Source organism: Dysidea avara, chromosome 7 (assembly GCF_963678975.1).
Source record: "Dysidea avara chromosome 7, odDysAvar1.4, whole genome shotgun sequence".
NCBI classification, from domain to species: domain Eukaryota; kingdom Metazoa; phylum Porifera; class Demospongiae; order Dictyoceratida; family Dysideidae; genus Dysidea; species Dysidea avara.
The window spans coordinates 2,390,581-2,417,318 of NC_089278.1; the positions used below are offsets into that span (position 1 = coordinate 2,390,581).

Genomic DNA, 26,738 nt, shown 5'->3' on the forward strand with positions numbered 1-26,738 from the left:
CCTAGTCTGGCGCGCCGCAAACAGGAAGGGTCTGGAGACTCTAGCATAGTGTACTTGTGCGAATGGGAGAGACGTGGTTTTCCGTTAGATTGCACCATTATCGTTAGTCACAGTCATTTCGATATTCGTATCCAGTGGAACGCTCAAAAAACTCATCGCTTCTAACTTACAAGACTACTTAACGTACTCTTTGTACTTCTTTAATAGGCCGCTTTTTAATATGCCATCCTTATTCCTTCACGATAATGCACTTGTCAATTTCTTGCCCCACCCCTGGGGGGGTGGGGAATACAGGGGATTTGACAAATTGTGGTGTCAAATTCCCCACTACTGGGGCAAAATCGGCCGTCAAATCCCCACTATGTCCCCACCCCCTAGTAGGGATTTGACAACACCTCAAGGATAAACGCATATTTCATGCATGCGACCAATAATTAACCTGGTAGCTATACACCTGTAGCTAGTAAAATTATAGTGAGTACGATTTAATTGTTTAGAAATGCAACTACCGAAAATCGGTCAGTGAATTGGAGAACTGTTATTGCCCCAGGGGTGGGGACAAGAAGCAATGTTAAATCCCCACTTGGGGTGTGGGGGGTGTGACAAGTGCATAAGTTGTTCTAATTGGACAAGACTCGAGGCAAGCAAAAACAGAAGCCATAGTTTGCCGCCTATCAAGGGGCGGCAGCGCCAGACTTGTATGGTCCTGGCAACCTTCAAGATCGAGATACTCTAATAGAGCAGTCAGAGACTGAAATAACAAGAGTTAAGTGTATAATTAATAATCACCTCCCGCCCACATCAGTTTTTGTTCCATTGGGTGACGGGAAACAAACAATATAATAATGATGGCCTAAAGAGAAGTGTAATCATAGATTATATATTACAGGAATATATAATCTATGGTGTAATGCACACACAAGTTTCTCTACATTTTCAAACACACATTATGTAACAACTTTAAACAGGCTGTATAGGACCAGGTGTCCTACAGACCTTCAGCACTTGTGCTGTAAAGTCTCAATTTAAGAGATGATAAATAAATAAAAGTTTGTCCTCATCTACATATTTCATTTAAGTGGGGGCTACCTGCCTCTCCCCCACCCCAAAAAAAATGTATACACAAGGTTGAGATACTCTCACCATATGTAAACACTATTGAATCCTCCACTGATGAGCATGCACGAAAACAGCACCGCACGCTTATAGTTAGATGTGTAGCGGCCTGATAGGAATTTTTGCAAATTATATTCACTTGGTCTTTTGTATGTCATTCTGTATGAAAATTTACTCTATGCTCATGGCTGAACCCATGACTGTGTCACTGATCCCTACGTATGTTCAATGCCGGAGATTATGCATTTAAATTTGTTACTATATATTATACATAAAACCAAATACTTCAGTCCTAACTAACATGTAAAATATGCCTTATAGCCTTTCTCCTCCCCACCATTTTTCTTACCACATCAATGACTTTATTACTATTGGTGGCTGAATGCAGCATTCAGTCAGAGCATTTTAAAGCTGGTAACTAGCTACATGGGGCAGTCTAAGAAAATTGCATACTGAGTCATGAGAGCGTAGAATAAATAGCTATATATGCTGGCATTGCTATTTTGACTATTGGAAGATGAGAAACTACAACAATATACACAAAATGCAGTAGATAATGTTATGATATCCTGATTAGTATCTTAAGATGAGAACTGAAAATTCAAAATATGCTTCTGGTCCTGCTGCAGGATTAGTGAGATGATCCTTCTCATCACAAGTGACTGAATGTTGGTAGAACATGTAATAAAACATTATTACTATCAGCCTACCCTTACCAACTGTGTATTTCACTATAGTAACTCCATCACTATCAGTGTCTGGTACACAAGGTAGTCTCACTTCGGTATAAGCTCCAGGTCTATACACACTAACCTGTACATGTCACCACAACAAATAATTACCTACACTATTTTAAAATGCTCACATCAACATTGTCACTAATCCCTGGACAGTTAATTGTAATATTCCATGTGTAATTCTCAGCAGGTCCTAACACACCAAATCTCAGTAAAGATTCTTTTACATTCTGCACATTTGAGTCACTCAGATTATAGGAAACTAACAGTGAATAGTTACATTTGATGTACAGGTCTGTTTGAAGCATTATCTGTTTGGAACTAGTGGGATAAAACTGTACAAAGGAAACAATGTTAGTAGTGAAGTGTTGTGACATGTTAAGAGTATAACTGATAGTAACCAGACTCATTGGTGGTAGAGATGTAGACAAGTCTGGTAGTTGTGGAGCAACTGTTTCTCGAAGTGACTGCACGTCCAAGATGGCTGCCCATGATGACACAACTTGATCAACTCCGGTCACCCTACAATCAATCATAACACATTAAACAATAAAATTATATCTCATTTACCGTCCACTCAACTCTACTTCACAGTCACACATGTTCACCATAACAATAGTGAGATTATCATTAGTAAGTGCAGCCTCTACAAGAATTGTAGTGTTGCCATATTGTATGGATTGAGCAGGTTGACATGTACAATCTTCAGACACATCTATTGAAGGTACATCAACAAATAGTCTTGTTCCATCTCGTAGTTTCCCAAGTAAGTAGTAAGCCTCCATTTCAGGTGTTATAATGCTAGTATCATTTGGAAATCCATTGAACTGACAATTACACCTTTTTCCTGGTGACTATTGGAATGATGCAATACATTACATAACAATAATACTATGATTACAAGGTGAAGGCGTGATCACACACAAGAGAATGCCATATGACATAGTGTACAATAAAAACACAGTGTCAGAAGTATTGTCTACTGATAATGGTTAATACATATAGTACAAAAACTTCCAAAACATTGTCGAGAATGACTGTTCCAAACAGTACAATAGTAAGCGTTGACAGATTTCTATATTATGTGTTTAGCTTGATAACATTAATTTTTATTTTCCGAATCACTTATCAGACAATCAACTTAATCAATCAAAATAAAATGACACAATTTGCGATCACACACCGTGTGAAATAAAAATAACATCTGTCCTTCACTAGTTATTTTAAAAGTATTTTAGTGCTGATGGATACTTCTACTAGACGTTATACAGTAGCTAGACAACTTCGCTTTGTCCATTAGAGATATGTCAGGCATGTATGAGAATCAGGAATTGCATGAGTTTTAGGAGTGAGAAAACATAAATTATGGTGAAATAAGATGCCACACTCTGATAGAGTAGTTGTGTAGTGATGGATCACCTTAACAAAACAGTCTAGATGCTAAAATGAAATACTTTAAGAAAATCAATAGCGTTAAAGTTTTATAATTAAACATGGCATAATTAGGTATTTCCAGCAAGCATTACAGGTAAATTTTTGGAAAAGCTCAAAAGTATTGCTCAGCTTTATGAGCATAATAGCCTTAGGCCTACACAGTTCTATAAGTGAGATTTTTATGTACCACAAGACCAGAAGCTATAAACACCACAAAGCTTGTGGTATTTATGTGCTCCCACTTTCTGTCAGTTTGGTTGCCAGTATCACTATAGGTGCAGAAATGTTAAGGGAAAAGACTATATGCTAGAGTAGCCAAGCAGCAAATTTTGATGAAATCATTCACTTTGTGATAAAAGCACCAATTTTTTGTAGAAGTTGAGTAAGGTATACTAAATCAGTTGAGATATGGTGCCATGTCAAAATCATTGCCTTAGGGCATGTTTGGAAACTGTTAAACTAGGGGTTGTATACAATCGCTGGACTGGACTAGTGGACTGGACTACTGCATGGACTCAGGTTTTTTTCTTCTCCTTTTTCACCAAATATTGGTCAACTGGCTGTCGTTTGTTATATAGAATATGGTAAATTTATGTATTTAGACTACTCCCACCTCCACACACAAAAGAAAGCAGTGTAGCCATGCCAGAATATGTCAGCTTTTCCTAGCTGCAGCTATACAGGGTGTATGTATCACCTACCAATGGATGAAATAGTAAGACAGTCACTTAATTTTGCTGACTCGGAAGACCATTACTTGTATTAGGATGCATGGCTGTTATATAGCTAAACATGTACTGTACGATTTATACTAGAAGAATGGTAGCCATGTATGACTCTCTGGAGATCATGTCATGAAAGAAATGTTTGACTGTACAACAGATGAGTATATACTTTCATCAAGAGTTCATAATATAACTTCTCTTTTTATATTATGAACTCTTGCTTTCATTTTAACACATTGATGTAGATAACAGCTGTCTCTTTCAAGATTGCTTATTGGCAAAAGATACTTGCTCAATGTGTTAATTGTGATAAAATGCACAGGCAATGCAAAGTAGACAGGTCTACCTGTATATTCTAAATTAAATGTAGCAATAACTACAACCAATCGCCCAAATATGTGCTTAAAAGACAGAAGAAAAAACTTGAGTCCAGTAGTGCAGTCCAGCAGTGATTGTATACAACCGTTATAAGCCCATTTCTAACTGGTCAGCAAGTACATTCCAAATCTTCTGTTTTGCTTAAATAGTTGAATGTATAGTAAAATCAGAAAATCTTAATGTGGTAAAATAAACTGGTTTTAAACACTACTAATGGAGCCAATATTTTAGCCTAAAAAGTACAGGCACAATTCAATGGAAATAATATATTGCACATCTATGGCTTGACTATCCAGCTTCTTAAAATTGCAAGTTAATGACCTGCCTCCCTTGATCAGCTTTTGGATATGACCATCCTTTGCTTGTCTATGCAGATTCAAAGTTTCAGCATATTTACTATTGAACACTTTTATGGCTTCCCCAAATACATTTTCTGTTGGTTTTATTTGTCAGGTTCTTTGAGGATTGGTAATTTTAATAGCACCATATCTATGAAATAGTATGAATCAAATAAATATTGTACCAAGTTTGATGCTTTTATCAAAAAGTGAATGATTTTTTCACTAAGCCACTCTACTAATATATATATATATATAGGAAATCATGTTGATCATTTCACAGTGACATATAAATAGCACCTTATAATCAAACAACATTCTTGTAACGATTTTATCAGGATGTTTCAGTAGTGCTATAGTACTCAATATCAATGGAAATGTCCTCAGGTTGTAATGGCTACTTCTCACATATGCCTCAGTATCGTTAGATATTTTTATATTGGACTCTGTTATGGCAGATGCCATGTGAGTATTATACTCCACAAAAGTGTATGCATCCACTGTGTGTAGTCCTCCTATTAATGGCTGAATAGCAAGGAATAATTTCTCAAACTAAAGTTCAATTAACTCACTTGTGGAGTTGCATCACCACCATAAGCATGGAAGTCAAAATAATCAAGTAGTCCCTTAGGAAGTGCAGCATCAATCAGTGTTTTTGAGTAGTCTTTCCAAGTTATGTATGAAGAGCTAATGAAATAAAATAATGACAATAATATAATTTTATTCGCTCTCTCACACACACATGCACAAAAGCCTCCAAGCGAAACACAGTTCTTGCTGTCTAACAAACCAGCACAGTGATGCCTGATGCCTGTAACCCTAACTCACTCACTCACTCACCCACCCACCCAAACACCCATCCACCCACTCATTCACACATGCATACTTTGGTCTAGTAGGACCTGTGGGGTCATCTTCCAGGACCTGTGGTATCAACCATTACTAGAGAAGTTATCAGACAACACAACAACATACTGGTCCACCAATGATGACATTAGGAAACTCCTTCTTTATGCTCTTAGCAATAGCTATGTAGAAATCCTTAAAATAGGACCCATTCTTGTGATCATGATAAAAATACTATAAAAGATTTGATAGCACACAACACACATACAGGTAACAACATAACTGTGTTTGGTTCATTCCAGATATGTATGAGATTTGATTTGGGGTCAGCCTCTGTACAGAACCTGTAAAAACCAGTAATTAATGTGACCCACCAATCAAACTCATTCTCCTTTGAGGTTCCATTCAGAGGTCTGGGTGTTAGGTTTTCATAACACTCAACTGATGCACAATATGGTTCACATAATGTGTCTCGTAAGAATAGCAACAGCTGACTTCCAGCCTTCTTTATAGCCTGTGACTTCAATAGCTTGTAAGTAAACGTAGCTTGAAAACGTTCTCTAGCTTCAACAGAAGACATCCATTCCTTCAGTTCCTGCACTGACAGGGTCTTTTTGTCAGTGGGTAACACCCTTAGTGCTGATACACCTCCCCCAATAAAGTCAATGTTCCAGTGTTGTAGATAAGTCATTCCAGTTGGTGCTATGAAATCAGCTAAATTATGGTCACCATAAGCCCTACAACAAAGAGTCTTGATTTAATGATTTGAAGGGAGGCTACATCAGTTCTAAAAACTGCTTTTAGCAGTGCCCTATACAAAGTACACAATATTATACAACAAAAAATACTTACACAAGACAAAACAACATAAATATGTACAACACAATAATTCTTTAATTAACAAAACAATTGTTTGTAGGTAGCCTTAAAATTTGACAAGCGGTAACATGATGATGTATTACTCTACTCCTACATTAAATCTGAATCTGATTGTCATGCATTACAAGAAGACCTAGATGCTCTCGCACAATGGGCACGTATTTGGTAGATGGAGTTTAACCCCAGCAAATGTGAGAGTTACCAATAAGAAAAACCCCATTGTCTTTAATTACTGCATTGAAGCTGTACCTATTGCCCAAGTTGCTCATACCAAATACCTTGGCGTAACAATTTCAAGCAACCTTTCATGGAATGAGCATGTCCAAAGGATTACCAACAAGGCCAAACAAGTAAACAACTTTTTGTATCGTAACTTACGCGAATGTCCTACTCACATTAAATGTAATTGTTTCAAGATTATGGTTCGTCCAATCATTGAATATGCTGCGTCTGCTTGGGATCCCCACACCTTGTTGAATATAAACAAGCTAGAATCAATTCAGAGAACTGCTGCTAGATTTTGCTTTAATGACTTTTCAAGATATTCAAGTGTTACTAACATGTTGTCTTCTCTTAATCTACCATTGTTACAGGCAAGAAGAACCCAAGCTAAATTAAGTACTTTTTACAAAATAATTAACGGATATTTGATTGTGTCTACAGATGATCTTACCCCTAAACTTTCAAGTTTAAGGAGTGGCTACTATCACCAACCAATGACTCTAATTGATGCATACAAATTTTCCTGTTTCCCATCAACCATCAAATTATGAAACCAACTCCATGCTGATGTTATTAATTCCTCTACCCCTAATGAGTTTTGTAATAACTTAAGTAACTTTTATGATCACACCTGTGCGTTATAATCTTTTGATTGCTGCACAGTAATATTAATATAATATAATAATTATTGTACTCACGTTAGCCCAAATACGTGCCCCACAGTAGTTACGTTGTTAACAGACAATACAGTGTTCATGTCCACCTCAAAAGATGCTTTATTGCAATAACTCGAGGAGATTACCGCTACCAGGACCAGAAGTATTAATGTCGTCATTGTCACCGATATTTGTAATCGATTGTGGGTTTGACTTGTGTGGATAAGTACATTTTATTTTCTGAGAACAGTTTTTGTGGGGACACAAATAACCTGCGTATAGTGAGGATTGCATAAAGGCAGACAGACAAGGTGCAGACTATTGGTGAGTTAAAACAATAAACTTGCCGTGTTTAATGAACCACGCCCACTAGCTACTTTGCATGCTCGATGGATTACTCAGAGTTATTCAGCAAGTTAGATAATCACAAGAAAGGATATCTTTGTGCAGAACAAATAAAAGAGCTTTGTGAGCAATGTTTTTCGTGTACTTTGGACACTTTTCAGGTGGAAGAAGCCGTACTGCGGGTGTGTAGGAGGAATCTTTGCAGCTCGGAGCACCTGCGGACCGTCATAGGTGAAGTGGCGAAGTTGATACAAACTGAGAAAAACATAAGGTGGGAATTTAAGTTTCTGGACAAAGAAGGATCAGGTAGAATATCGCTAAGTGACGCCCTGTTTTTGTTCAAGTCTGTGCTGGAGAGAAACTTTTCTTTAGCTAGTTGGCAAATGTTTTTGTCACAACGACCAAACGCCAGAAGTGATGGTGTTGAATACGAAAGGCTGAAGCAAGCGCTGTTAACCGGTACTATCCACAGCTCCAGTAGCGCTCTAACTACTTCCTTTGAAGATTTTATGGAGAACAAACAGGAGCTAGAGAGAATGGCACTGGAGCAGAAGCAAGCCGTATGTGTTGGTCTCAATAAACTACTAGAAGAGATCTCAGAAGATGAGGATGATCTTGATGATATCTTAGAACACAGCAAGGTCGCTACTAGCAGCAAAGTGTCATTACTTGACAAAGCAGCTGAACGGCTGCAAAAGATAAAGACAAATGGATTGAGCGCATTCAGTTTTAGTCCACCAGAAGATGATATTCTGCACACGGTCAGCAGTAATAAGGACCACACTACCACTCGTCATGCTACTACAGCTCCAGCTAATAAGAAACAAGAAGTTAAGGGACATGAAATGGACAATGCAGATACAACTGATGGCGCTCCACAGTTAGACGATTGTGCAAAGGAAACTGTACTCAAAGGTGTCATTAATGCAGCAATATTAGCTAGATACAAATGTCTAGCTGAGAAACTGTTGGCTGACCTGGTTGTGTGCAACCATGCTGATGTGCCGAGAGTGGAATCCTTACAAAATGATTACTCACAATTAGTCTCCCAACTTTCTGATGACTTGAGAGCCATCAACAACTTTTCTGTTGATGCCAAGTGGAGTAAAGCACTAGACAAACTATTCAGTCAATGTGACGTTCATGTCTATTGTCTTGCACTGATAGAGGCAGACAGTAAGCTGTTAGAAATGTTTGATAACAAGCTGGAACCATCTGAAAAGTTGACAAAGCTTATGCAGTGGTTAGGAAGTACTTGCAAACAGGAAATTATTACAGCCGAAAAATCTCTTTCCCAGAAATCTGATCTTGGTGCCATCCACAAAATGATGCTATATTTATGTTACGTTAAAAGTGCAGTCCAGTCTGAAGCTGATTTTTCTTCAGCTATTGTCATGTCAAGACTGTTACGGCTTTCCTTTCAGGAAATTGCATTTATCCAGCAACATAAAGAAAGGTAGTTGACTCACCATTGTGTTATTATATGATTTGTTGTCCTTGTACATAGTTCAATGTTGTGTCTACTTCACATGCTACTTGCATCAGCCCGGATGTCACCAACTTCATTTGGTAATGCTCTGGCCACTTCTCTATGTTCAACACATGATGTGCTGTCAAGAGAAATGACTGAATATCTACAGAACATGGTTGTTGAGGTAGCCACACACAGAAACTATATGCAGTGCCATGAATTGATCAGAATTTTGAAATCCAAAAGTTTTGGTCATTTGCTGAAGAAGTACACCAACTATTCTATTGACAATGCATTGCTGAGGTACAATGAATTGAGATTACACTTGGAGAGTGTAAACAATTTCCAGGCTGCTGATGTGTCCAGTGACGACACCTTAATGGAAGGGCTGGCCATTAGATGCCTCCTAATGCTAACTCATACAAAGAGGAACACAGGAACAAACAGCCTTCTTTGTGAAAGTATTAAAATGTTGGCAGACTTACAGAAATTACAAGTTAATGGCTTACTTGTTCTCCTAGATAAGATCTGTCAAGAAGTAAGTGGCAGATAAGCTATATATGTAAAATTAGAATGGTAAAATTTACATAAGATAAGTTTACCTGTATAAGCTTTTGTTGTTACACAGGACCCACAGATGGAATTCAGTAAGGTAGTGGAGACTACAAATCACAATTCTGTCTCACTTATTTCACAAGTCATATTCCCATCAAAGGATATGTTACGGGAACATTTTTGTGACACTTCAGTTTACACTGAAGTCGCCATGGAAATCAGATTACTATACACGTTGGTAATTCAATGTTTACTGTGGAGAAGTTTTGAGACTGCCAACCCAAAGATACATTCCTCATCTTCAGCTTACAAGCAAATAGTACTATTCTTTATTATGGAGAAGTGTACTTGTCTTAAATCAAGTGACTTTACTGGATTTGATCAAATATTTCCCAATCCAATTAAAGGTGGTTTGATTAGCAGTTACATGGATCTAATAATATATTTCTGCTCTAAAAGAACTCTTACTCTAAGAAATCCACCAGTCATATTAACAAACTCCGGCCAGAAAACTTTCACGTCCATGGAGGAACTGATATCTGATTTTCTTGCAGCACAAAAAGATAGCTCGATACAGCTGCAGTTGTCAGCTGCATGTCAATCGCTACATCAGTGTATGGAAAATGAGATCTCTTTATTTCGTACTGCAGAAAACTTTAAAGGCCACGCAACATTTTCAAATGAGATGGATGCAGCACTGATTGTGGCAGTGTGTCATGTTCAGTATAATGAGATTTGTGATGTGTGTGACCTTGAGACTATGTTGTGTTTACTGGCCCAAGGGCTTCACCTACGACATTTTGATGGATCACATTATAAGTGAGAATGTAATTGTTATAGCACGTAGAAGTGTCTAATGTGGGTACTGTTTTTTAAGTGTGTTATAACTCACTTATTTGGTAGCCTGGCCTACATAGCTGGGCATCTAGGTGTGCATCACATGATTGAGGAGTGTCCTTTAGAGCAATGATTTTTGTATATAAATAATGTGTGTAACATGTGCAGGTGTGAGGCTCCACTGTTCCAGTGTTTCTTGGCACATAAGCTTCTTACTACTTCAGATGTAATCAATGAAGGGAGGATACTTGATGGAGATGGTGAATATGAATCACTAACATTCTCTAGTTCTGCTTACGTGTCAAAATACAAGGCTCTTCTGAGCACAGCTAAAGAGCAAGGTTCTCAATGTGTTGAACTATTGAGTTCCGTTTTAACACATATGAACATGGGTCAGGCAGGTGGTACAGATGTCACTAGTAAAATACACCAAGTTAGCTTTCATGCTAGTGAATTGTACTACTATAAAAACCTGACTGGCCAGAGCAGAGATCTACTTGGAGACCAGATATACAATTATTGTCAGTTGGCAACAAACAGCTACCAAGTTTCTCCGACTGATGGAAAATGGATCGTGTTATGCCACGTTACAATGGCACTAGATCAAAAGTTGTGGAATTTGATAGCATTCTTAGTGTCAAAGGTATGCCACATGCATTATGTTATGGTTGTTGGCCATAATATTGTTTAGGGCATCAAAGAGGCTGACTCTGTATCAAAACGAATAGCAAAACATCATCATAATCAAATTAATAGCCTCTTGATCACTCTGTGCCAAATACCAACTCCTAATCACTTGATATTTCAATACACCAATGTTCTTAAGTTTCACTGCTTCTCTGCACTTCATTCCAAGTATAACTCGATTCTGAGCAGGCTCCCTCACCTGTCACAGACCAGTGACATATCAGTACAGATCAGGAGTGAGTGGCTGGCAAAGTTTTGGAGTATGCAAAATAACAATGAGCTTGAAGGGCTTGTTGTCACAGAATGTTCCGGAGTATCATTAACATTTCCATTAGATGTCATCTTTCAGAAAGAACAGACAGCAAACGCAGGCCAAGCAGCTGAAAGTTATTCATACACAATTGAGGAGATTGCAGTTGCTCTTAATGACACATTCAATGCTGAACTGAAGCAGATCACTAATACCGATCACAATGGACTGAGGTGAATACACAGCTATTGGTGGTATAGTTTGTTTCATCATCTATCAATAGGTCTCATATGATAAGACTGTATTGGGAACATCTCTGCTTGAATAACTTATCAACCTTAGAAACCAGCCTGGTTGTGTTGAACATCCTGAAATGCCATTTACAGGATACGTGAGCATAATAGTGATATTTATTGTGTGTGTGTGTGTGTGTGTGTGTGTGTGTGTGTGTGTGTGTGTGTGTGTGTGTGTGTGTGTGTGTGTGTGTGTGTGTGTATGTGTGTGTGTGTGTGTGTGTGATATCGCTTGTACTGTAGGAAGACTAACTGCCAAGATCAGCTGAGACAATTGGCACAAATCAACAAGCAGAAATTAGATTTTGCAAAAGATGCGACAACAGCATCTGAGAATATTTCCAGCCTCACATCATTTTTGGAAAAGTATGTTAGGAATGCCAAAAAGAGTAGTATGTTGATCAATGAATGGGCCACATTTGGTGACGTATCACTGCACATTCCGGGAGCAGCAATTGCAGAAATTGTGAAGAAGCACCAATTGGAAGAAAAAGTATTTTGTTGCCTCTGTAACACAGTTTGTACAACACAGATTACTGAGGTATACTCACTGAACGTCAGTAAGGTTGTATATGTTGTGTTATCAGACAATGTCTGATGATGAATCCATTGAGAGCTTGAAGTTAGACAGACAACAATGGAGGCTGTCAGCAGAAGTTGTGGGGGCACAAACAGAAGACTTCACCACGACCATAACTGGAGTAAGTTAAACTAAACCATGTGGTTGCTCTATTAGAGTATTTCAGCATGACTGGTGACTGTTATAATAGAGTAGTTTACACATTGACAACCACTCCTTATCTGTCTCCTGTCAGGTTCTCATACTTGATGAGCATCACATTAAGAAGAGAGCAGCACATGTAAAGCTGCTGCATAAAGCATTAGTGTTTATCCTAAATGATGCATGGAAACAACAAACCGAACAAAGTAAATGTCATTGGTTTGATTGTGTCTTGTTAACCGCACATAACTTGTAGCTGACTTACAAGGTTTTTTGCACACTAAAGTAGCTGAGTTGTTTGTCCAACTTATCCAAATTCAGCTAGATGAGGCATATGAGACCATCAGGAAGCTACTGAAGATCGTGAGTTACCAAGGAGAGGTATAACAGTGGTTATACATTATGTATATATGTAGTCTGTTAAATCACAGAAGGAAATGTATAGCGAGTACCGGATAGCACTTGTACAGTGCTGGCTGGACAACGTAGCAGCAGTCCTACTTGGCATTGACCCAAACCAAAACAAACTAATGTCTAAAACAATGAGAGTTAACCTACTACAAGGACGTCACTTAAACAAAAAGTTCCAGAGCAAGAAAGATAGAAGTATTAAAGCTAGAAAAAGTGCAACTAAACTAAAACGTCGAGCTTCACTATCACCTTACATCAGCGAGGATGAACACGGCAGTACCAGTAGTGCCTTGAGTGCTGTAGAAGAGGAAAATCCACAAGAGGAGAAACAATACTTCCCTGAATTGTCATTTCAAGCACAATTAAAGATGATGTCTGACATAGAAAAAGAATTTCAATCAGAAAAGATGAAGATCTTGTTACAGTTGGAAGAGCGAAAGACCAAGATGGAGGAGAGTGGCATGCCTGCTACTTCAAAACTGCAAACACCAACGTTGCTATCTGCTACTCCTGATGGTTCACGCCAACAACTTAGGGACAGAGTTAAGAGTGCAGGTGCAATAAAAATGAAAGAAAGGTAACATTAATATAAATGTTAATATACTAGTACACTATTTGTACTGATCACCACCTCCAGGATGAAAGAAAGGAGAAGACAAAAACTGGCAAAAATGGAAACACAATTAGATTATGAATATGGCTCGGCTGATGAGGCACAAGAAACAGAAAAAATTTCTTCAAGAGATGAGACAATCACAAAACTCTCACAACTGGAAAAGTTGTATGAAGAGAAGAAGAAGGTATTATAGCCATGAGCTATGTGTGTGTATGTGTGTGATCATTTAAAATTTGTATCTTTCTCACACCACAGATGCTGCTTTCTTCACTTCACTAAAGACACACTGCACATACACATAGTTGACATAATATTATTATTGCATGTATAAAAATTGCATTTAATTTTGTACTATACCTCACCCCCACCAAACATAATAGTATTATTTTGTTAGCTGTTCCGATGAGTTTCTGTCCAGAGAAATGAGAACAATAACATTCTTGGCTGTCTTGTCACTCCACCACCGACCCAGTCTATGTTCCCAGCCCACTGCCGCCACAAGAAACTTGCCACAGTGAGAGAAACACAATCCATTTACTGTTCCCCTCTACATTACACAATACATACATGATTATAGACCACAATACTCTGACCACTGGTATTGAGAAAAGGTACTGAAGATGTTTAAACTTTTCACCACACTTCCACAGCCTCACAAACCCATCACTTGAGCCTGTACAACAACAATGGTATTGTAGTGTACTTGTTATTCCTCTAACTCACCAGATGCTATCAGGTCAGTATATGGTAGGGTTGCTATGGCAGTGACCCATAATTCTCCAGCACCAGTGGGAGGTGTGTCCTCACTGCTATGACTTGTAGTGACCAAGGGCTTCTTCTTCTGTACATTCCACACAGCAATAGAACTGGAACAAGTTGGCAGTACATGGACAATTTGTTATATTGAAACATGTGCCAAGGGGTAGCAATGAATTATTGTACAGTCAAATTATACTTTATAGACAAATTTATAAAAAGTGAAAATGTGTCTGTTCAGAAACACTCTAATAGAACAATCACTACTTGTGCATTACTGACTGTTCTATTAGAGTATATACAAAATGTGTAGTCTATACATAGTAGATTGACAGCTCTTGCTATTACTTCTCGTCAATACAACATCTACTGCTACACAAAGCATGCAGTTGAATCAGAAAGCTCTTGCAGCATAGTAAAATTAAAGGAAATCACATAAATTTCAACCACAACATACCCATCTTGTGAGCCAGACAAAATGTGCTCTTCATTGATCAACTTGATACAGTCTATGGCTGACCTGGAGGAGATCACAATACACTTACAACACCAAACAAATGCTTCACTCACTTGTGTCCTTGAAAAACCAGTTGAGTCTCTTCTATCACTTTCCACAAGCGAACACTTCGATCATTTCCGCCTGACGAGACCGGCCGCTCTCTCATCAGACAATCCACAGCAGTCACCTCATCATGGTGACCAAACCTTTAAGAGAACGGAGGTACATACACTAGTAACAGAAGTGAAGTATCTCACAATGTCTCTACATAAACCATCTCATCTAAGTTCCATATTTTAACAGTACGATCTGATGAACAGCTAAACAACTCATATGATCCTTGCTGAAAAGTTAAGCCCTACATGTGATATAAGACAACGGGAAAGTTTTTAGTGTCCTATTCTTACAGTGACTGCATTACGGTGTCCTTTGAAGTTCTTAACATGTGTTAAAGTGTCAGCCTCCCAGACACGTACCATTTTGTCCTCTCCACCACTAACCTATTATGGAGACAAAGGCTACAACACTACCCCTCTGCTGCACATTAGCAGTACCAGATATTTCCCATCAGTACTAACTGCCAGTGCTAACACTTGTCCAGTAGGAAATGAAGTAGACTCTGCAGGTTTTTCTGTGTACTTAAAGTAGCCAGAGATCACTCCCTCCTTTTTACCACTAGTCACGTTCCCTTATGAGATACAAAACAATATTGTATAAAATATAATTCACCACTTCGTAAACATATTTAAAGCTCCTATCAAAAAGCAGATGCACACAGCCAAAACAATTTTAGGAACCATGTATGTGCCCAGCGTGTTCTCTAGCTTTCTTAATATGTCTACATAGGCAACCGAGGTGTGACTTACATTTGATTATGGAGCAATCTTTAGATCCAGAGTAGATGAACTGACTATCATTAGCAACTACTGCACAAGTTAATGGTAGACGATGCCCCTTAAGTATTCTAATGTTATCACTCGCAGGCTTCACATACTGCAAGTATATACTGATATTATTGCAAGAAGCAATTTTTTTAGTGGCTCACAGTGTCAGCAACTTTCCTAAGGAGCCTTCCACTTTGTCTCAGCTGCAACAACACCATTATTACAATACATCTCAATTATTATAGTAACTGACAGCATCTTCTTTCAGCCTGTGAGCTATTGCATCATGATCAATACTGGACTGATCTAATTTCAACTTTTCTGTATACGTAAAGCATTAAACAGGCACACATCCTACCTACATACCTTGTTCTTCTAGTTCTGCAATATACTCCTTTGCCAGTCGTACTCTTTTCTCCTGAGCTGTTTCTTCTTCACTACTGCTGTCATTGTCATCATGTCTGAGTTTCTTATCTTTGACCATGGCCACTTGGCTACAGTGGTAACCTCACATGTTGACACATATGGTGCCTTGCACTCACTCTTCCTCTATTTCTGAGTCGCTGGCAATCTCCTCATTTTCATTAGTTAATTTGGTGCTTTTTTTCTGCTTAGTTGCATTTTTCTTTTTCTGTAGTAAAAAAAATACATAATATTCTTATTAATGCACACCTTACATTAAGTTGCGTTCTCTTTCTCTTTCTGTCACCCTTTGGTGGCTTGCTCGGGAGGAAAAAGCTGGACATCACCACTGGATGCTATAAAATTTGCATTAAAACGAGTTAGAACCTTGACCGTAATACTAAACCATCACCCAAATTATGCGAAAGAAAAACGTGGTACAAAAGCATCACTCGGTGTGTACATTGTATCAGGATAGAGACCATGTCGGGGGAGATATCTGTTATCAGTACGATCGACACCGCTCACGATGATATGATAGTAAGTGTGTATGTGGTGTGTATGTGCTTCCCAGTGTGCGTCACGTCACGACGTGAGGAACTAATCTGTATAGTGCGCTCTATTTGAGAAGTCTTAGATTTATTTATTTATTATTGCTTTATGGCATATAGCTAGTTGTTATTTAATATACAAACCTCAATTGTAGAATATATGCAACTATAGTACTTAGTATTTGTATTTTTATAAGGATAAAGGCTTATGCCTGTACATCCATAACAAAATTAATAATTATTATGTACTTAGCTATTCTACTTACTATACAAAATCAAATAAGCAATTACTGTAGTGTCTGTCCAGCAGTGTTTTAAAATCATTGACAGAGGGAGAATCAACAATAGATTGGGGTAATGAATTCCAGTCATTGATTACTCTATTACTATAAAAATTAGATCTTGTATACGAATTAGTGTGATGTTTGAATTTCCTTGTGTGACCTCTTGTTACAGTAGAAGTGGATGGGGTAAATAAATGATTTTCTATATCATAACTTAGTGTGTATAATACTGTGATAAGGTTTACTGTATGTTGCTCACAGCATGATGCTCAGATGGACTACTTTGGTAAGCGGCTGGCCACTTGCTCATCAGATAAAACTGTTAGGATATTTGAAGTATCAGGGGATCAGCAGACACTGGTTGCTACATTATCAGGGTTGGTTGCTATAGTAACATCATGATGTGTTGTGACTATTTCTTTCATACAGTCATGAGGGTCCTGTCTGGCAGGTGGCATGGGCCCATCCAAAGTTTGGTAGTATTTTAGCATCATGTTCTTATGATAGGAAGGTGTGTGGGGGATAGTATCAGTGATATTTATTATCCAACCACGTGTATTACATGTTAGGTTATTATTTGGAAGGAGACTAGTGGGTCATGGAAACAGTTATATGAATTTTGTGAACATAAATCATCAGGTCAGTGTTACTGGAGTGTGGTTGATGGTGTGTTAAATGTTGTAACAGTTAACAGTATCCAGTGGGCACCTCATGAATGGGGTCTACTGTTAGCCTGTGGATCATCTGATGAATCAATTTCATTTATATCAACATCAGGTATAGGTCGTCGCTGTGTATATTGATTGATGCCATGTATGGTATTAGGAGATGGAAACTGGAAGTACACAAAAATAGATCGGGCACACAGTGTAGGTTATACCATATATACACACTATTAGTGTATTATTAGTAATGTTTTATTCTATTAGCTTGGTTGTAACGCGGTTAGCTGGGCCCCAGCAGTTAATCCAGGCTCCTTAGTAGAGGTGAGTGGTAGTCTCGTGTTTTGTTGGGCTGAGCATTAGGGAGCTTGCTCTAGAGATTAGTATGTAGATTTTAACTGTTGGTATGTAGGGAGGACCAAAGGCACCAGTTACTGCTACGAAGAGGCTAGCATCTGGTGGAGGGGACCAGATGGTCAGAGTGTGGAGGTGAGTAGTGAGGGCTGGGATCAGATATACATTACACTATTATTGTAAACTCTCTAATAAAACAGTCAGGGCTAACATAAACGTAACCAGCTGAATACAACTCCACCAAGTTTGCATTTTAATTTCTAATGATTGTTGCTTTGCACATTGAATAGCCTTTTGAGTTCATGTCCATCAGTGCTTGAGGTCTAAAGCTGAGCTAGTATCATTATTTCAGGAAGCTCTGGATCATCTTTTTGATTTGTCCTTGGTAATTATCATAAGTATTTATGAAGTGCCACCGTTATAGATACAATTACAAATTATCATCTGTTTATTACCTATTAGAGCCAGCACATAAATTTCCATTTATGTCACCCATGGTAATTAGAAGCCATCTCTGGTCCAAAAAAACTTGCTCACACACAACACACACACACACCACACAGCCTGTACACTTGATCCTACATGTGGTACATATATACTAATAAGCACAACAATATAATATTATGAATATGTGATGTCGTAAAAATTATAATTATCCTATGGCTAATTTGAAACTATTCATTAAAGAGCTATCCAGTAACCATAGCATGACTAACAGTTCCCAATATCATATCAAGACACGATAGTGTGTTGTGCGGCCCAAGAAGCCGGTACGCAGCACCGTGAGTATATTGACACTTAAACAGGAAGAAAGAAAAGGTGATTTTCATGCATTCATAGTTCCGTGCTGTCTTTTTACAAAATGAAACAATTTTTGCTGTGGACACTCTTGCCAACGTCAATATTCCAAATTTCAGCAAAATCGGTTCAAGCATTCCAGAGATATGCGACTTCAAAAATTGGCTTAGTTATTTTGAGGTTTTTTTTCTTATTTTTTTTCTTCCTCTTTTTATACACTTACAAAAACTGCCATAAAACATGGATGCCATATCTGATTGCTTTGAAATTTGGCACATAGAAGGCGAGTATAAAAGCACATCTAGGTACCAAGTTTGGCTGAAATACGATAATCAGTGAAGGAGTTATTAGCGATTATTCACAAAAATATCACTAATATGTTGTCACGCCTACAGGGTAAACCGCTTATGGGAACAAGCTGAAAATCGGTGGGTGAACAGGTTAACTATTGAACCTCAAACCTTTTGTGGAAATGGAGCTAAAAGCCATGAAGATACAATGAAAAGACCAACAGTGTGTAATAATTATGCAATTGAGATTAGCTAATAAACGACTACTTTCCATGCCTACCAGAAAAACCGCTTGGAACAATGCTTTGAAAATCACTGTACAGATGGAGTAATCATCTTAGAAGGCTCTTCAATGGTGTAGATGAATCAGACTTAAAGCCAGAGATATAACACGAAATCCAACTTTGTGTAGCAAGTGCGAGATCGAGATACTCTAATAGAGCAGTCATCCTGAAGAGAGATCAGCTAGAAACAAGTTACAGTATAGAGATCAGCTACAAACAAATCACCCAGTAGAAATATGTGCTGAAAACAAATTATTATGTAAATAGATCAGTTAGGAACAAGTCACCCATTAGAGAGTTCAGCTAGAAAGAAACCCTGGCCTTTTTGGAGGCACACTCTTTTTTACAGTTTGGCTGTTTTGGTTTAGATTTATTATCCTGATACCAAAATGGTTGACATGACACAATTGATGAGTAGCACTTTAAAGATTGACTGCTAGTTTGGGAAAATAGTGAATAGAACTAAAGAAAGAAAAAAAGAATGACAAACATATTTCCTTTTTGTCTGGTCAAGGCATCATGGACCTACCTCTGTCCTCTTTGTGTCCCATTGTTTTTATCCAGTACAGTGACACAACGGAAAAGAAGGAAGTGGTTTATGTATTTCCTTTTGACGTTGATATTGTTGTCAGCTTTGTACGAATCTTGAGATAATCAATGAGACTCCTGCCAAGCCAACATCTCCAGTCTTTTTGATGTTGTGAACGACCTTGGTATTGTAAAGCCGAAAAATTGGCCGTAAAATCATTTCACAAAAACATGTTGGTGAAATTTTAAAAACTATTTTTGGTAAAATTTCTTACTTTAACATTTAAAAAAAGTATGAATTGGCTGGGCTGGTGAAACATTGAAATGGCCAATTGGCATCAGTAACAGTCTAACCAAGCAGTACCCTTAAAATTTAGACATAAAATGTTTACACAATTCATCTGGTGTAGATATTTAACTATTCTACAGAGAGGAGGCAGATAACTGGATACTAGAAGAGAAACTAGAGGCACATACAGACTGGGTAAGAGATGTAGCATGGGCACCAAGCATTGGTCTTCCTCGGAGCAGACTAGCAAGCTGTTCACAAGTAAGTCATATTTCTCTTCACCAGTCATAACAGCACAGCTACTCCTTGTATAGGACTGTAAGGTTATCTTGTGGACAAAAGATGAAGTAGCCGGTGGTAGCTGGACATCACAGGTATTATGGCCTTAGTATACAGCATTCCTTAACTTGTTGTCATTATAGGTCCTACACACATTTAGTGATGTCGTATGGCATGTTAGCTGGTCAATAACTGGAGACATCTTAGCTGTCTCTGGGGGAGACAATAAGGTGAGTGAGATCACATCAGGAATGTATCCAGGGAGTGCATAGAGATCAAGTGCACACCTCTCACTTCTGCCCTAGGATTAGTAAATCCAACAAAACCCATTTTGTACATCAAAGTACTCTAATAGAACAGTCAGTATACATCCTGCTACAAATGCAACCTGAGTTGATTTATAGGTGCACCCACCATACATTAAATATGTAGTTTATAAAATGTCTACACTTGTACTTACTGCTCCCCCTCTTGCTACATCCTGGATCCACCCCTGCATGTCATACTCTTAACAAGCTGTTCATTATTACTAGGTGACACTGTGGAAGGATACACCTGAAGGGAAATGGATTTGTGTTAGTGAAATGGACAAAACTCAACAGCAATAGATAATATAGCCATGTTAAAAATAATATAGAAAATTTGTACAAGTTATGTTTAAAAAACAATTGTCAATTTATTTTCCCCGCCATTTTATCAGAACATTGGTTCCCCACTCATCCAGTACTCCAAGTGTCCACCATTAGCAATATCTGGTAGTATTAAAAATGAATTAACACAACACTACTTGGTTGTTACCAGAATGTTTCAAGAATGGAGAATACTTGAGGTCAACTGAGTTGCCATTCAACTTTGCTTCCTTTACGAAAATGTTGGTCACTGAGTTATTGTATGCAATTATCACCAAATCTCCTGAGTTTTGTTAAGTATGAAGGAATGATTTAGTTAACATGACTGCTCACCCTTCAGAAGTTTTATTGTTGCTTTGTTAACAACTGGACTGCCAATGAAATAGGTGTCAGTTCCAGTTAGAGGGTATAGTCCCAGTGCAGACCAGACATACCAAGCACTCATTGTTCCTACAGTACGAACACTCACACTACATACAATACATGCTCATCTGTTACCATAGTCATCATTTCCTGGCACTCCTGAAGGTGCAGTGGTATAGATTTGTTGTACCAACCAACGTGAATACTGCATCAGAAATAACATGTGTTATGTGAAGTACAATGGAACTGGACACTTGTAATGTATCCCTTAGCATGTAAACTGTCCTGGAAAATCAGGACACTTTTGGTCAGTCCCAAGGTGTCCTTAATACACAGGTTTTACTGTAGCCGCTAACCTTCTGAGTAAGGTCAGGTCTACCAACATAGTTGAAGAGATAAACTGCTAACAAGTCAGGTTCATTCCCAGCCCTACAGTGTGTGTACAGTCCTGACCAGCAGTGACATCTTCACTTACCAGTAGTAAGGATTGGGGAGGACGTTGTATGGATCATCTTTTGAACGGGAGAAAAACTTGTCAAGTTCAGAAACAAAGTATTCCTCAGATTTGAACAACTTAGCCAGCCCTGGTATGTCGTGTGGGACAAACCATCTCCACTGGCCAGCATTGCCTATCATCAACTTGTACATATTAACCACAGGGTCTTCATCTGTTACCTTCAGTATAATCCGATCCCTCTATCACCCAAGTGTTCAGATATGGATCACTGGGACAGTTAAAGGTTCCATTTGAGTTTCTTGGGCACATAAATTGATCCTGCTCACTCCAAACATTACGATAATTCTTGGATCGGTTAAAGAAATACTCTGCTTCACTGTGGTTGCCTAGATACTCAGCCAGCTGACCCACAACCCTGTAAATATTATTATGGTCACTATAAATTGTGACATATTTATAATATAGTTTTACCAATCATCATAGGCGTAGGCCAGTGTAAGGCTGACTGAAGATCCAGCAGCATCCAATGGACAATACCCATCAGCGATATACTCCTTCAAACACCCTCTACCAGCATGTGGGATATTGGGGTCCATTGCCTACCCATCTGGAATATAATTCATGTTAATGAGGAAAACCTTACTTGTTCCCTCATAGCTCGATAAGCAGTTTGTGTATCAAACACTCCAGTCTGTTTGACCAAATTGTCCAGTATTATTTGGTTACCATGGTTACCTATCATACAGCCAGTGTAGACTGTAATATTAGAGTAGTTTGTTGGACACATGATGACCACTGTGTACCATTAGCAATTGGCCACCTGGGGATGGCTCCACCTTCTTCATACATCCTCAATAGTGACTTCACAATATCCAGTGACACACTAGGTTGTAGCAGTGTGAGTAGGGGAACATGTGTGCGGTGGGTATCCCACAATGACAGGTCAGAATAACGACTGGAATCTACTCTATAAAGTGAACCACTGATACAACTTTTTATACCTTGACCCATCAGTTAACTGGTGAACTTTATTGTCCATTCCCATATGGTATCCCCCACTCTACACACATATGTAATGTGACAATAGATCCACAATACTATTGGTGTGTACCTCACTAAACTTGGTTGGTACTGTGAACACGTGATAAAGTGAAGTGAAAAGCTTAGTCTGATCATCTGGGTCAACTGTCTCTGCTGTGATCTGGCACACATCAGCATCATATTACAATCGTGTTATCTACTATACCTGGTTGAGTAGGTCACTCCATTTAGCTTGTGAAAACACAACACAGTTCCAAAAGTTGTCCCCTGACATTGTCCAACAATTTTGTAAATCACTAGCTCGATTTGCCTTAGCCTACAACAAGTCATAATTAGTTAGCTACACAAGAGACTAGTGCACTGACCTGATCAATACTCACAAAACTGATTGAAATAGTCATCGCAACAGATGAGAGAGATTTATCAAATTCTGTGAAACGTTAAGTATATAGCTATTAATTGGTCAAGTATATAGTTACCAGCAAATGCTCCACAGTGTGTCCCAGTAGCAGACACAGTGTTCACGTTAACATCACTATTATTCCATGTACCAACACTAATGATCTTATCACTAAAATTGGCTACAAAGTACACATTGATCCCTCTTCCATTCCTACCAGTCATTGCACCTAGTGCAACACTGAACATCATGCAAATGGTATAACAACTGAACCAGACCTTTCATCAATACTGAACCAGTAAACTCACTGGTACTGTCATCATAAGAAATTGTAGCATTGACACAAGCACCCTACATCATGCAGTGGAGCCCATAATTATGATCCAACAATGTACACAGTTGTATGTACCTTCGTGATGGTGTGTGATGGGTCGATAATTACATATTTATTCTTATTTGCTTCATAAAATGTGTATTTATGAATTCCAGTGTAAGATCCAGCCACAGTTAGTTCAACTAGCACATTGTGGGCATCAAGATGCACAGAGTAGTAGCCTGCTGTGATGTTCTCATTTTTGTGGTCAAATTTTGACCTGTAGCCATAATCTGTGATGACGTGCTTGTCCATGTTTCTAACAGGCATCACACCAACATTGCCATAATCTGGTAGCCCAGCTCCAACCATGTGGGTATGTGAGAAACATCTGATTTCATTATCACCTATAAACAAAACAGTATAGCTTTGGTTAGTAGCAGTATTTATAATAGCTTGCTAGCTAGCAGTAGATGTGCTGTAAGGGACTTTACCGTAATGATAGCCGCCAAAATGGTGGAACACTATTGCTGTGTTATCATATGAGGTGTCCGGAGACAATCTCATCATTCCGAACGGTACTTGCACTCCTGGAAGAATTGACCCGGCACCATAACCCTCCCCACCTGTACCTATGTACAAGTTCAATGGTACATCTATTGCAGATAATACGGGAGCGAAGAGAATCGCAAAATTCAGCCACACCTTCATATTTACAATAAAAATTAAGTGCATGAATTTATTAGGATTGTTGAAATCTAGCTGTGTGTTTCGTGCATCGGATGCATTCTTCGTCCGCAGACATTCCTCTGTTCCTCCTAATCGGAGACCACTGAGAGTGAGCAGTGACCTGACTGTTTTCCTTCTCAGCTGGTGAGTGCATTAGCTTGGAGCCCCCTGGAGGTGGACCCTGCATACAAACAAAGCTTGCTTGATGTTACAACTGATGTGCATACCTCTAAATCCATTCCATCCAAGATATCAAAACTAGTATTGAAGTTAAGTTGGGTCTAATAACAATTATGAGATGCACTAATTTTTATCAACCATTCTACTCACCTTTGGTTTAGGCAGTCGGGGTTGGCATTTACCTATTATTGGTGGTTGGAGTGAGTGTTTACCTGGAACTACAGGTGATACTCCCACACTAAACTTGAAGTTGTTGTTCTTGTTACTAGGACTCATCGGAACCTTACTCTGTAGCAAATAAAACAATCTGTCTAACCACCACTGAGAAAGTACCCTTGAGGGTGTATAAGTAGCATAAGAGGGACCCTAGCTTACTTTCCTGTGCAGACTTTCCCCCAGACTACAGTAAATTGAACTAGATCAATGCAACGGGGCCAGATCAACATTTAATGGTATGGGATGACTAGTTGGCCCACTAAAGCACATGACCTCAACAATTAACAAGGAGAAACACAGCCTGCACTGAAGCCTAGCCTCTGCCAAAGAGTAGACGTTTCTTACCACTCCACCAGGAAGAGGAATGCCGGATCGTCTCCTTTGTTTAGCTGGGATTGCTTGTCTGTCATCATTTGCTGCTGATGAATCTCGCTGGGGACTAACAGCAACAGATCTTCTCCGACTTGTTTGGTCTTTAATTGGAGTAGAATGTCCTGGCATTGTGGCAAGCTGTAGAGGGTGATCCTTTGTGCCATTCAGTTTTTGAGCTGGTCTCTTCAGACCAGCTGGTTTACAGGGTACTAGTGATGTGCCATCTGTCTTGCCAGCAGATTTTGCCATGATTATTGGTTTTGATAATAAACTTTTCTTGATAGCCATTGGCTCCTTCTGTTTCAGATGTGAAGACATTGTGGGTTTAGACAATTTAGTTTCTTGTTGATTAGCTACTAAGTGAGCTTGATTGCGATTTGGTTTTTTCATCGGTGATTTGTAAACTGTTGAAGTGGTGTTCTTTTTGAGTAGCAATTTTCTGTAAAACAAACCCATAAAATTAAACTGTTACAATAGATCAGCAATACCTGGTTGGTGGAGGTTTGATAGGAACTGTAGCAACTTTTTTGGCTACAGCTGGGATGAGATTTGTCAGCTTGGAACTGTTATCTGTAATATCTCCCTGAAGGAATTGTTCTGAGGGAGGGTCCTGGGTAATAGCATTGTTACAAGTCTCCCTGATAAGTGCCACTTCGCCACACTTTAAAGGCTATAAACACAACAAGTTGATGACAAGCATTAGTATCTCTCTTACCTCATTCACTGTATTCTTTGTGCTGGGGATCTGAAGTTGAGTGGTGCTCTGTGGTATAGGCTTGTCTGTGCAGCTTTCATCTGCTTTTGTAAATGTAGAGTTAACCGGCATTGTGAATGTAGAGTTTGCCTCTTGTGATGGTGGTGGTAGCATTGGAGGCACCGAGCTATCACTGGCAGGTGTTGAATGAAGGACAACCTCCGCCTCTTCACTCCTACAAGACTCTCTACTATTATTGGGATCAGAGGTAACAGGTTCCACTTCCTGAACTGGTTCCATACTGGACTGGTGTGGCAGTACAGCATTTGCTTCATCAGTTCGAGTATCAGTTACACTATCTTCAGGTTCTATGTTCTCTTCATTTGTTAGCTTATCAAGCCAACGTTTTGCTATTGACTGCAGCGTAATCTTAGGCTCTGGGAGAGGGTACTCAGCTGAGTCGACACTACATATAAATCATCTGTCAATAGTGAGACACCCTTTGTCTTATTACCTGATGTCGCTGATACCATCAAGTACATCAAACTGGTACTCTTCATCTTCCAGCAACCCTACAGGACACAATGCTATACTGTATTATAAGAGCAGAGGCTTACAGCAGCCTTCATCTGCCTCCACGCTAGACTGGCGACAGTTAGGTGAACGACACGGCACATCTTTCAAGTAAAATTTCAAAATTTAAACAGTACACAATGCACGTACCATGATTCTGCGGACTTGGGTTATCACTAGAAACATTACACTGTTCTTCGCCGCCCAATTCCATATTCTTTGTATCAGAACAGCCATCACTAAAGGAGTTATGAAAACTATCATTCACGCATTCACTATCAGTAATGGAGACCAACTCCATTTCTTATTGCCTGTTATTGTAAAAGTCAAAAAGATAAAATTCTCTGGCGCTGCTGAACTTGAAAGTTGCGTTACATAATACACAAGCGCGCTG

The 26,738-nt window shown here is 38.8% G+C and overlaps 6 protein-coding genes across 9 annotated transcripts; 2 read left to right on the forward strand and 4 right to left on the reverse strand.

Annotated features, from left to right (window-relative positions):
- Nucleotides 1-1,562: 1,562 nt before the first annotated feature.
- Nucleotides 1,563-7,548, reverse strand: LOC136260180 (uncharacterized). Of its 2 annotated transcripts, none has more exons than XM_066053816.1 (10): nucleotides 7,374-7,514; nucleotides 5,858-6,385; nucleotides 5,704-5,808; nucleotides 5,615-5,652; nucleotides 5,301-5,415; nucleotides 5,029-5,253; nucleotides 2,424-2,707; nucleotides 1,982-2,375; nucleotides 1,833-1,929; nucleotides 1,563-1,778 (listed from the first exon to the last, which is right to left on the reverse strand). In XM_066053816.1, exons 2-10 carry the CDS (start codon nucleotides 6,263-6,265, stop codon nucleotides 1,690-1,692), a joined length of 1,755 nt encoding a protein of 584 aa, XP_065909888.1. In that variant the 5' UTR covers nucleotides 6,266-6,385; nucleotides 7,374-7,514; the 3' UTR covers nucleotides 1,563-1,689. The 2 variants fall into 2 exon arrangements, with proteins under 2 accessions (XP_065909888.1, XP_065909887.1); XM_066053815.1 differs by having other exon boundaries at nucleotides 1,564-1,778; nucleotides 5,858-6,311; nucleotides 7,374-7,548.
- Nucleotides 7,497-13,878, forward strand: LOC136260177 (uncharacterized). Of its 2 annotated transcripts, none has more exons than XM_066053811.1 (14): nucleotides 7,497-7,655; nucleotides 7,705-9,132; nucleotides 9,184-9,685; nucleotides 9,776-10,521; nucleotides 10,708-11,182; nucleotides 11,231-11,709; nucleotides 11,760-11,867; nucleotides 12,013-12,310; nucleotides 12,357-12,470; nucleotides 12,585-12,696; nucleotides 12,747-12,871; nucleotides 12,922-13,478; nucleotides 13,539-13,701; nucleotides 13,773-13,878. In XM_066053811.1, the coding sequence occupies exons 2-14, from the start codon at nucleotides 7,721-7,723 to the stop codon at nucleotides 13,794-13,796; spliced, it is 5,115 nt and encodes a 1,704-aa protein (XP_065909883.1). In that variant the 5' UTR covers nucleotides 7,497-7,655; nucleotides 7,705-7,720; the 3' UTR covers nucleotides 13,797-13,878. The 2 variants fall into 2 exon arrangements, with proteins under 2 accessions (XP_065909883.1, XP_065909884.1); XM_066053812.1 differs by having other exon boundaries at nucleotides 12,747-12,853; nucleotides 12,907-13,478.
- On the reverse strand, nucleotides 13,820-16,502 carry LOC136260186 (U3 small nucleolar RNA-interacting protein 2-like). The gene is made up of 14 exons (XM_066053823.1): nucleotides 16,334-16,502; nucleotides 16,199-16,287; nucleotides 16,023-16,150; nucleotides 15,910-15,977; nucleotides 15,818-15,859; nucleotides 15,639-15,765; nucleotides 15,327-15,460; nucleotides 15,180-15,272; nucleotides 15,030-15,130; nucleotides 14,844-14,978; nucleotides 14,731-14,793; nucleotides 14,241-14,383; nucleotides 14,111-14,190; nucleotides 13,820-14,064 (listed from the first exon to the last, which is right to left on the reverse strand). The coding sequence occupies exons 1-14, from the start codon at nucleotides 16,400-16,402 to the stop codon at nucleotides 13,900-13,902; spliced, it is 1,437 nt and encodes a 478-aa protein (XP_065909895.1). The 5' UTR covers nucleotides 16,403-16,502; the 3' UTR covers nucleotides 13,820-13,899.
- On the forward strand, nucleotides 16,441-21,056 carry LOC136260189 (protein SEC13 homolog). The gene is made up of 12 exons (XM_066053826.1): nucleotides 16,441-16,598; nucleotides 17,155-17,270; nucleotides 17,323-17,404; nucleotides 17,463-17,532; nucleotides 17,581-17,670; nucleotides 17,719-17,762; nucleotides 17,823-17,879; nucleotides 17,968-18,044; nucleotides 20,239-20,359; nucleotides 20,413-20,472; nucleotides 20,521-20,607; nucleotides 20,911-21,056. The coding sequence occupies exons 1-12, from the start codon at nucleotides 16,542-16,544 to the stop codon at nucleotides 20,983-20,985; spliced, it is 936 nt and encodes a 311-aa protein (XP_065909898.1). The 5' UTR covers nucleotides 16,441-16,541; the 3' UTR covers nucleotides 20,986-21,056.
- Nucleotides 20,973-24,318, reverse strand: LOC136260179 (uncharacterized glycosidase Rv0584-like). Of its 2 annotated transcripts, XM_066053814.1 has the most exons (18): nucleotides 24,075-24,318; nucleotides 23,677-23,987; nucleotides 23,546-23,618; nucleotides 23,347-23,496; nucleotides 23,233-23,297; nucleotides 23,073-23,183; nucleotides 22,938-23,027; nucleotides 22,828-22,886; nucleotides 22,630-22,781; nucleotides 22,470-22,582; nucleotides 22,298-22,425; nucleotides 22,045-22,241; nucleotides 21,845-21,998; nucleotides 21,726-21,798; nucleotides 21,505-21,574; nucleotides 21,340-21,456; nucleotides 21,176-21,289; nucleotides 20,973-21,129 (listed from the first exon to the last, which is right to left on the reverse strand). In XM_066053814.1, the coding sequence occupies exons 1-18, from the start codon at nucleotides 24,313-24,315 to the stop codon at nucleotides 21,074-21,076; spliced, it is 2,274 nt and encodes a 757-aa protein (XP_065909886.1). In that variant the 5' UTR covers nucleotides 24,316-24,318; the 3' UTR covers nucleotides 20,973-21,073. The 2 variants fall into 2 exon arrangements, 1 of the variants encoding a protein (XP_065909886.1); XR_010703446.1 differs by lacking the exons at nucleotides 20,973-21,129; nucleotides 21,726-21,798 and having other exon boundaries at nucleotides 21,257-21,289.
- LOC136260184 (uncharacterized) lies at nucleotides 24,275-26,736 on the reverse strand. Its single transcript, XM_066053820.1, has 9 exons — nucleotides 26,495-26,736; nucleotides 26,389-26,448; nucleotides 26,286-26,343; nucleotides 25,793-26,237; nucleotides 25,566-25,747; nucleotides 25,051-25,516; nucleotides 24,640-24,777; nucleotides 24,537-24,590; nucleotides 24,275-24,490 (listed from the first exon to the last, which is right to left on the reverse strand). Exons 1-9 carry the CDS (start codon nucleotides 26,643-26,645, stop codon nucleotides 24,323-24,325), a joined length of 1,722 nt encoding a protein of 573 aa, XP_065909892.1. The 5' UTR covers nucleotides 26,646-26,736; the 3' UTR covers nucleotides 24,275-24,322.
- Nucleotides 26,737-26,738: the final 2 nt, after the last annotated feature.

Excerpts from the sequence above, each read along its gene's own strand:
- LOC136260180 (XM_066053815.1), bottom strand. The coding sequence starts at position 7,510 with ATGACGACATTAATACTTCTGGTCCTGGTAGCGGTAATCTCCTCGAGT. Across the intron at positions 5,809-5,857 it reads TCTGGAATGAACCAAACACA|TATTTTTATCATGATCACAA; the intron begins GTTATGTTGTTA and ends AATCTTTTATAG. Across the intron at positions 5,653-5,703 it reads ATGTCATCATTGGTGGACCA|GTCCTGGAAGATGACCCCAC; the intron begins GTATGTTGTTGT and ends TTGATACCACAG.
- LOC136260177 (XM_066053811.1), top strand. The coding sequence starts at position 7,721 with ATGGATTACTCAGAGTTATTCAGCAAGTTAGATAATCACAAGAAAGGA. Across the intron at positions 9,686-9,775 it reads TAGATAAGATCTGTCAAGAA|GACCCACAGATGGAATTCAG; the intron begins GTAAGTGGCAGA and ends GTTGTTACACAG. Across the intron at positions 13,702-13,772 it reads TGTATGAAGAGAAGAAGAAG|ATGCTGCTTTCTTCACTTCA; the intron begins GTATTATAGCCA and ends CTCACACCACAG.
- LOC136260186 (XM_066053823.1), bottom strand. The coding sequence starts at position 16,402 with ATGTCCAGCTTTTTCCTCCCGAGCAAGCCACCAAAGGGTGACAGAAAG. Across the intron at positions 16,288-16,333 it reads GAAAGAGAACGCAACTTAAT|AAAAAGAAAAATGCAACTAA; the intron begins GTAAGGTGTGCA and ends TTTTTACTACAG. Across the intron at positions 15,273-15,326 it reads GTACTGATGGGAAATATCTG|GTTAGTGGTGGAGAGGACAA; the intron begins GTACTGCTAATG and ends TCTCCATAATAG.
- LOC136260189 (XM_066053826.1), top strand. The coding sequence starts at position 16,542 with ATGTCGGGGGAGATATCTGTTATCAGTACGATCGACACCGCTCACGAT. Across the intron at positions 18,045-20,238 it reads CAGATGGTCAGAGTGTGGAG|AGAGGAGGCAGATAACTGGA; the intron begins GTGAGTAGTGAG and ends ACTATTCTACAG. Across the intron at positions 20,608-20,910 it reads TCTCTGGGGGAGACAATAAG|GTGACACTGTGGAAGGATAC; the intron begins GTGAGTGAGATC and ends CATTATTACTAG.
- LOC136260179 (XM_066053814.1), bottom strand. The coding sequence starts at position 24,315 with ATGCACTTAATTTTTATTGTAAATATGAAGGTGTGGCTGAATTTTGCG. Across the intron at positions 23,619-23,676 it reads CATCACACACCATCACGAAG|GGTGCTTGTGTCAATGCTAC; the intron begins GTACATACAACT and ends TGCATGATGTAG. Across the intron at positions 22,426-22,469 it reads ATCGAGCTATGAGGGAACAA|GCAATGGACCCCAATATCCC; the intron begins GTAAGGTTTTCC and ends CCAGATGGGTAG.
- LOC136260184 (XM_066053820.1), bottom strand. The coding sequence starts at position 26,645 with ATGGAGTTGGTCTCCATTACTGATAGTGAATGCGTGAATGATAGTTTT. Across the intron at positions 24,778-25,050 it reads TTCCTCTTCCTGGTGGAGTG|AGTAAGGTTCCGATGAGTCC; the intron begins GTAAGAAACGTC and ends TATTTGCTACAG. Across the intron at positions 24,491-24,536 it reads TGGATGGAATGGATTTAGAG|GGTCCACCTCCAGGGGGCTC; the intron begins GTATGCACATCA and ends GTTTGTATGCAG.